At 36.3% G+C, this 9,332-nt stretch overlaps 1 protein-coding gene across 1 annotated transcript; it reads left to right on the top strand.

Moving 5' to 3' along the window:
- Positions 1 to 6,707: 6,707 nt before the first annotated feature.
- Positions 6,708 to 8,961, top strand: LOC117934497 (cytochrome P450 71A3-like). Its single transcript, XM_034856206.1, has 2 exons — positions 6,708 to 7,843; positions 8,279 to 8,961. Exons 1-2 carry the CDS (start codon positions 6,914 to 6,916, stop codon positions 8,888 to 8,890), a joined length of 1,542 nt encoding a protein of 513 aa, XP_034712097.1. The 5' UTR covers positions 6,708 to 6,913; the 3' UTR covers positions 8,891 to 8,961.
- The last annotated feature ends 371 nt before the right edge of the window (positions 8,962 to 9,332 follow it).

The following is a 9,332-nucleotide window of genomic DNA, read 5'->3' as shown; positions in this document are numbered from 1 at the left end:
TGGATGGTCAATCATCTATACGAATCTATTCCTGGATAATAGGTGCTACAGGAGTCTAAGAGTGTTGATGTTGCTTCATAACATATCCTCTACACCTCTCTCTTTTCCCTTCTCTCCTACCTCGTCATGAAAATAAATGTGAGACTATGATAGGATGACTAATATGTAATTGACTTATCTTATCAATTGCTTGCAAGGTCTTATAAGACAATGAATTTATATCTTTCTTTGTTGTTGGTGGAGTATTTGGCCTTGACAACTCATTCCTACATGTCCAAAGTAGAATATGTTAGTTACAATAGAAGGAAAACCAATAGAGAATGAATGAAAATGTAATATTCTCGAAATTACCATAAGCTCATGGAAAGATCCCTACTTAGTGATAAATCGATGTGTGATCGAATGATACCACTACATATAAGGGTCATAATATGAAATATCTCCAAACACCAACTCACTACTAACTACATGATCACAATAGTGACTTTATCTTTCTACATATATACTCTTGATGCTCAGTCCTCTAATAAAGATCATGTCAACCTCATAAGTCAATGTTATGTAGTTTATTGCTAGTATCACATGACTTCAGTGTATGTTGACTCATACCAAATTGGCGTAGAACCCGATCTGGCCTATGCTAATCAATAATATGGAAAAAAAAAAAAAAGTGGTGACACAATACGTGAAATGTCATCACCAACAATATAGTAGTTTAGCAATGTAGATATGATATCAGACGTGTAAGACTACCATATAATGTGACTTAGCCTCTATATATGAAAGATAAATCTATACTGGCCAAGGACATGCATGGATACCTCTATGATAAAGAAAACATCTCTCCACCTAAGATAAAGTAATAACATGTTAGTTGAGATCAAATATAAGTAAAGTTCTTTATGAATCTTTTACAAGAAAATATCAACTTTTGTATATACCATGTACCCGATAGAGATAGTGGGAATGGAAGACCATCATCACCAATTATATCATGTGAAAATACCTTCAATCTCAGCGAAACAATACATGGAAATCTCTCTGATTACTACTCAAAAAGTACTCTTTTTATAGCTTGAAACTAACTGTTTTAAACACTTTTGAGTAGTAGTTAATACCTTTTAACTCAATTGGCACATTAAGGAACCTAGCAAGGGTTACTAATCAGTTTTTGGCAAGTTTTGGTGTTTTTGGTAGCTTTTTTATCATTAAAACAAGCCAAGAATGAGGGAGAAGTTGGTGAAATCCATGGCAAAGCAAGTTAAAGCTCAAATACATGAAGAATCCAAACTTTGGAGCACTTCATAGCCCTTTTCCAAGCCAATTAGAGATGCAAGGAAGAAAATTAGAGGAAGAAATCCCACAATCAGCAGTTTCGCATGGTTGTGCGAAATTTTGCACACCAAGAGAAACCACTTGAGGTAGCCAAGGATTTTGCACACTATGCGAAATTTTGCATGGTATGCAAAATCTTCTTGTGCACCGACTCCGTTAGATTTTTATCTTCAGATATTTTGTGTAATTTCATAGTTTCTCCTTGTAATCAACCTATATGTTTTCTTTTATATCTATTTCTATATCTTTTAGGTAGCTTATATATAAGGACAGAGACGGAGGGATAGAGATGATGTATGTTTTTCATTAACCACTTGTAAAATTCCCATAGTAAGAAATATACAGAGCTTTTGCTCTGCCTTACCTTCTCATTTTTGTTTTCATTTTTCTTTCTAGCCAAACAACCTCTGAGGATGATTTCTTAGGGGATGAGTGGCTAGGTTTTACGTTCCTTGGGGTGATGGAAGTTAGGTGAAGGACCTGAATGCAAAGGTGGGAGTTGTCCTTGCTATAAATGACAGTAGTTGTTAACCATCAATGGTTTGTATTTCAAGGTTTAGCTGTAAATCCCTTAAAATCACCTTGAATGGCCAATACTTGGTAAGCTTTTCGGATTCCATGGATGTTTATTGCTAGATCCATGGATGTCTATTAGTTATCATTTACGAGCCATTGGAAGGTGGTTCAAGGTGAAAGTCTTTAGTGTTTGAAGCCATTAATGGGAAGCAATTACCGTTTCTCATAAAACTTTTGGATCAAATCTTAATTGCTAAATATAAAACCAGTTCGGGAGATAACCATCCTTTATGTTATTATCCCCAACACAAGGAGAAGATCTGAAATCTCCCCATTTGCCTAAGGAACTCGATCCTAGTGACCTAAAGCTCCAAGAGACCTTTTCTTTATAGTAAATTTCACCTAGTGTTTTTGCTTAACTTAAAATCAATCTTTGCAACCACAATTTAATTTTCTTTAAAAGCTAACTTTCATAAGAAAAAGCACCATGTTATTTCCTTCACTAATGTCAATTGTACAATGAAAACCCATCCCTGTGGATGATCTTAGAGCCACTATACTATGTTAGCTATGCTACCCTAGTGTGAGGTGATTTAGGTTTTATAAATTTTATTGATAACACCCGTCTGAGCCAGAATCAAATGGCATGACTGCAACGGGGACGAATCACTCTCTCATGGCCATAGTTGTAATAATATAAGTGGGCCAACTATATCACGTGCTTAAACATGGGATGCTCGACACATCTCCCTATAGAGATAAGATAAGTAAGCATTACCCTAACAATACCTACTAACAACCCTAAAATCTTATAAAGATTGAAGAAACATGAGATGCACAAAACAACTAGACTTGTTTTCAAATAAACATATTCTAATAAGCTGCAAGATATATGCTTTGGCATAACGTTGAATAGCAACATCATTAGCATTAAGGGGTAGAGTAGGAAATTTCATTGATAACCATGTCATATTAAGTTATGATCCATCCAAGTCATCTTTCTTGGGCATGTGTCCTAACAAAGATTCACATAGCTCAAGCCACTATTGTGAGATCAAACCAATAAGATGAAGTCCATCAACTAGTAGTCTGAGAATATTGGTGATATCTTATAGAGTAGTCATCACCTCCCTATGTGGCATGTGGAATGTATGCGTCTTAGGGCTCCATCTCCCAACCAAGGCAGTGACCAAGTGCCAATCTAATATAACAAACCCAAGTCATGCTATGCCATAGAATCCTCCTTACTGCAAATATAGAATAATCCTTAAATCTAGTGACATTATACAATGAAATATGGCCTTAAGTTGTCTATAATGAAGAATTTGTGTCCTAGATACCTTTGTATCCCATAAAATACATGATTGATGTACATGCTGTGAAGAAAACACCGATGAATCATAAGATTGGGGATCCATGAGACCTATAAAACAAGGTTTCTTATTGTATGTTTTTCAATATTTTAAAAGTTCATACATCATTAAGAGTTTACATTGGTAAGAGTTCATACATTACCAAAAATTCATACATCATCACAATTCATACATCGATTAAAGTCAATATATCATGAAAAGTTCTTACATCATTAAGAGTTACATTGGTAAGAGTTCATGCATTACCAAAAGTTCATACATCATTAAGAGTTTACATTGGTAAGAGTTCATACATTACCAAAAATTCATACATCATCACAATTCATACATCGATTAAAGTCAATATATCATGAAAAGTTCTTACATCATTAAGAGTTACATTGGTAAGAGTTCATGCATTACCAAAAGTTCATGCATCATCAAAAGTTCATACATTACCAAAAGTTCATACATCATTACATATTTCAAAATTCATTCAGAAGAGATGTTAAAGGATTGTCTTTAATATTTGTTAAGACTATTGCGTTTATTATGACTCTCTTACTTATATGCTCCACACTTAACCTTTACACTAGGTTCTCTCCAATTCATCTCATTTCGTATGTGTGATGATCTAAGTCGACCTTGTTCTCGTAACATTGTTGGATCGAGATGCAAAATTAGGAAATTTGGTTGAGACCAATAGTCTTCATGTAGTATTGGACTAAATTCTAGGGCATAACAAGCTACATATTTTTCCATCCTCTAATAGGAATCCATGAATTACCAATTGTCTAACATTGCATAAGCACAAATAGTTAGGACATAAGAATAAGGCAACCCAAATGATTGCCATTTGTTACAAGTACAAGCACCTTCCTTAAGTTTCACAATTTGCTTATTGTTGCCCTTATCCATATGAAACCCATGAACAACAATGACTACCTCAAAGACCTCATTCATTCGATGAAATATTATAACACTATGTCTACTTGCCTAAGCCTCTGAATTGCTAATCTTATTCTTAGCATAAGAAATGTACATTTCACCTTTTTTTAGTTTGGTTGTGTTTCTACTCTACGCCTTTCAAAGTAGGCAACACACTTATAAAGTTAGTTGCACTTATGCAATGATAGGCAATATTTGAGCTCCCTTAAACACCCCATTAATACTCTCTACAATATTTGTTGTCATACATCCATACTGAAACCCCTTATCATATGCTTGTATCCATTTCTCTTTCTCTACTTTTTCAAAGAAATGCACACACTTCCCATTCAACTTTTGTAGTTCCTCCATGCACAACTGAAACTTGCAAGGTTGATGTTGGGATTGAACTTTGTACACTAAGTCTTTCAAGACTTTGTTTTATACTTCTTATTGAAATTGCTTGCCACATGTCTTAGACAATATCTATGATGAGCATAGGGTGGAGTCCATCCAACTTTGAAATTTTGTAATGTTGCCTTGATTCCTACATGACGATTAGAAATTAAGCATATTCCATCTCTTTAAGTAACATGACACCTCATTGCAGAAAAGAACTAAGATCAACTATCTATTGTTTCCTCCTCAACAAGTGCAAGGGGAAAAGGGAAGAGATATCCATTGGAAACAATTGATGTTACAATCTATAGCTTGCCTGTATACTTTCCATATAGAAAAGTACCATCAATTTGGCCTATAATGCTTGAATACTTCTATAGTAGCTCCAAATGCCCAAAACATTGTTTTAAATCTTACATTGTCATTAAAGTTTCCTAAGGGAGTTGTTTTCTAAACAAATTTTGTACCAAGATTAGTTGCTTGAAGAACATTCATCCACTTGGGTAGAAAATAGTAAAATGCATCCCAATCACTAAACACTGCCATAATTACTTTTCTCTTTGCTTCCTAACTATTCTATGATGAACTTCATGGCCATATTTATCTTTTATTATCTGATGCAATGTTGGTGCTGACATAGATAGATCATTTCTTACTATATTTTGTATCTCCCTAACAATCAAGGTGGACCCCAACTGAGAGTGGTCTTGTGAGAGTTTAAGATATACACAAGTGTGAGAACTTATGTATTATGTTATCTCAAACAAGTTGTGAGTTTTACAACAACAAGCATGAAGTCTCCACTTACAACCTTCATCCCACCTCTTGCATCTTACTGACCATAAATGAGGCTCTAATTCAACTACAACAAAATCATGATTGTTGTATATTCAATATCTTTTAACAACATACTGTAATTCTTTTTTATTCTCAATCCATATGCCTTTGTACAATACATCATGGTCATTCCATATTCCACTACGTGGCCCTAAGTTCTCCTTATCACATCCCAATTCAACTCACTTAACATCGGGGAAGGGATGACATATTCATGATAAAGGTGTGTAGACTCATTTCCCAAATGCTCCATTCTATCAACATCATGGTTTTTAGGGGCCTCATAAACATATCCTTCACTCATGACCATGTCATGCACCGCATTGGAATCTATCTTCATTACAGGCTTATCATGATCTTCACTTATTTCAAGTGTATCATCAAGATCCACCCTTTTTTGAGACGGGATAGGCGATACATCAATTGACAATTCAATGGTGCAGTCAACATTCTCCATCTGCACTGATAGGAACTCTACATACAACTCAACAGTATGAGGTGTAGTGAACTTTGTTGCTACATTGAACATTAAACTCACGTCATCATCGTCATTTATAAGTGGTGTTACAAAGTTGAAATTACCATCTCCAATATTAATTGGATAACGATAAACCAACTTCAACATTACTTGAGAAGAGCCTTTGCACAATGCCTGACTTAAACATGCAACTGAGTCATTGAATGTTTTGTTGCTTCTAACTAACACAACCTTTGATGAAGGAGAATTCAAGCAAATCCCATTAGGTGCATTGATCATATTACCATTAATGTAACATAACACTGTAATTGAACTTTCCCTTATTGTTGATCCTAAAGTTTAGAAAAAACACAAGACTTTAGTAACCTTAAATGAATAAAGGGAAATTCTAAATATGACAAAAGAGGATAATTCTAGCCCTTCTACACATACTTGTTGAACTTAAAAAAACAGCTTCCCAAGTACTCTACATTGCACCAACAAATTGCAAAGACATGTATGGTTTTCAGAAAAAGAGGATTTTCGGAAAAGGGGAATGGGATTTTTAGAATTTCATGGTGCTTTATGTGGTGTCCAAGTGGCACCTATGTGGCAATATCTAAGATATTTTTATCAAGTGCAGTCTTGGCCACATACTGCTTATCAAATAATAGGGAACACAGCAGTTCAACCGGGCCACGTTTCTCCATTTGTAAGATCCTAGAAATGACCAATACGACTTTTACTAGCCGCAAATTGCTTATCAATTGGAATTGAACACTATCAAATTATGCACTACCTAAAAATTTGGGCTTCAAGCGATGTCCATTTTTATATTTATTTTAGTTCACATCAGAGATGAGTGGGTAGATATTTTACTCTGAAGGAGTCTCTTTGATACCAGTTATTCATGGTAATAGTTTTGAGTGACTTTGTTTTAGATCTTTCAACTTTTGGTAAAAGGTTTTGCACAAGCTGATCAACTTTAGTGGACATGGATACGTGTTTCGGTAGCTTCCTGCTGCATATAAACCAAGGAAGATCCCAGAACTTGCGATAGAACGCACGCATTTAGATACACAAAAAGAAAATGGGAAGCTTTCTAGATCTTCTGTACAAGGAAAACGCGTCGTTCTCTCTGCTACTTCTCCCCTTTTTCGTCTTCATATACTTCCTCATCAAATGGCTCTATCCTACCACTCCTGCAGTCACCACAAAGAGGCTACCTCCTTCCCCACCAAAGCTCCCAATCATTGGAAACCTCCACCAACTAGGCTTGCTCCCTCACCGCTCTCTCTGGGCCTTGGCTCAGCGCCATGGCCCCATTATGCTACTCCATTTTGGCAAAGTTCCAGTGGTCATCGTCTCAGCTGCAGACGCTACAAGAGAGATCATGAAGACCAATGATGTCATCTTTTCAAACAGGCCTAAATCAAGCATCTTTGCGAAACTTCTCTATGATTACAAGGACGTTTCCATGGCCCCCTATGGAGAGTACTGGAGACAGATGAGGAGTATCTGTGTACTCCACCTTCTCAGCAACAGAAGGGTTCAGTCCTTCCGAGGAGTCCGAGAAGAAGAGACAGCCCTTCTGATGGAGAAGATATCTTCCTCTTCTTCCTCCTCCACCCCAATTGATTTGAGCAAAATGTTTCAGTCCCTAACAAATGATCTTATATGCAGAGTTGCCCTAGGAAGAAAATACAGCGGAGATGAAACTGGAAGAAAATATAGAGAACTGCTGAAGGAGTTTGTGGGGTTGCTGGGTGGCTTCGATGTTGCCGACTACATTCCATGGCTGTCATGGGTGAACTTCATCAATGGTTTGGATGCAAAAGTGGAGAAAGTTGCTAAAGAGTTCGATAGATTTCTTGATGAAGTGGTGAAAGAGCACGTGGAGAGAAGGAAAAGAGGTGTAGATGAGGAAGTGAAGGATTTCGTGGACGTTTTGCTTGGCATTCAGGAGGATAATGTCACAGGCGTTGCCATAACTGGAGTTTGCATCAAAGCTCTTACTCTGGTAAGAATGATTAATTAACCATCATGGACGAGCATAGTTTGTTTGGCAATCAAGAAAAATAAAATAAAATCTTTCTTTCTTTCATTATATAAAAAGGAGCATCATGAATTTAACATTATAACTGGTATTGTTGGACTTTGTGCTTTTTATTATTATTATTATTTGTGTATATGTATTGGTATTTATAAGAATTTCCTATTTTTCTTCGGTTGCAAGAAGATTCATCTACTTAATTATGCTAACAACCATTTGCCAAGATGATATATCATTATAATAGTACAGTGTGATTTATACAAATTTAAGATCAATAATAATTTTTCCCAAATTATCAAATTAACTTGATATTCATTGTTCACCCATTTCAGAATTCGAAATACCTGTCAGTGTTCTTTCCTGTCAAAAAGCTGCTACTTAATGCATTCTCCCTTCTTGTAGGACATGTTTGCTGCTGGAAGTGACACTACATACACAGTCTTGGAGTGGGCAATGACAGAGCTCTTGAGGCACCCACAAGTCATGAGGCAACTTCAGAATGAGGTCAGAGGAATTGCTCAAGGCAAACTCCTCATAACTGAGGATGACTTAGACAAAATGCAATATTTGAAGGCAGTGATCAAAGAGACTCTCAGACTACACCCTCCAATCCCACTACTAATTCCCAGAGAATCCACCCGGGGCGCCAAAATAATGGGCTACGACATTGAAGCAGGGACACGAGTCATTACCAATGCATGGGCAATTGGGAGAAACCCACTGTTGTGGGATGAGGCTGAGGAGTTTCGGCCAGAAAGGTTCTTGAATTCTTCTATAGATTTCACAGGGAAATACTTTGAGTTGATCCCATTTGGAGCTGGCCGGAGAGGTTGCCCAGGAACTCTGTTCGCGGCAATGGCAATTGAGGTTGTGTTACCAAATCTTGTTCATCGGTTTGATTGGGAAGTGGGTGGTGGAGGTAGAAGGGAGGATTTGGATATGACTGAATGCACTGGTCTGACCATTCATAGAAAAGTTCCACTTCTTGCAGTTGCAACTCCATGGCCTAGCTGAGTGTGTGGATACCTTTCATTTTGTTGTATTATCGTCCTATTTCAGATAAATAATAATAAATATTCTTTTAATTTGTGCCTTTAATATTATATTCTAAAATTATATTCAAAATGCTCTAATCCCTGCATTCATGATTGCAAAAATGTAGGACCTACTACTTTATGTAGTATGTCAATACATGAGGAGGAGAAAAAAAATGGAAAAATCGTTTATAAAGATTCTTTTTCTATTGGGCCAATCGCAATTGGGATTGCGTGGTTACCATGCATCACAAGAGACTTTTTGAATTGATTCTAATTTCTAAAATCAATTCTATTTTATGGTGACTTCAAGCTTATCTTAGAAAAAGGTCACAGAATCCATGATTAAACCTACTCTAAACAAAAGTTCAAGTAGCCAGTGAAATAGAGAATGAAGGTCCATCACTCACCCATGAATTAAT

This window comes from Vitis riparia, chromosome 17 (genome assembly GCF_004353265.1).
Source record: "Vitis riparia cultivar Riparia Gloire de Montpellier isolate 1030 chromosome 17, EGFV_Vit.rip_1.0, whole genome shotgun sequence".
NCBI classification, from domain to species: domain Eukaryota; kingdom Viridiplantae; phylum Streptophyta; class Magnoliopsida; order Vitales; family Vitaceae; genus Vitis; species Vitis riparia.
This window is presented reverse-complemented; position numbering and strand designations above follow the sequence as displayed.

Excerpts from the sequence above, each read along its gene's own strand:
- LOC117934497 (XM_034856206.1), top strand. The coding sequence starts at position 6,914 with ATGGGAAGCTTTCTAGATCTTCTGTACAAGGAAAACGCGTCGTTCTCT. Across the intron at positions 7,844-8,278 it reads GCATCAAAGCTCTTACTCTG|GACATGTTTGCTGCTGGAAG; the intron begins GTAAGAATGATT and ends CCCTTCTTGTAG.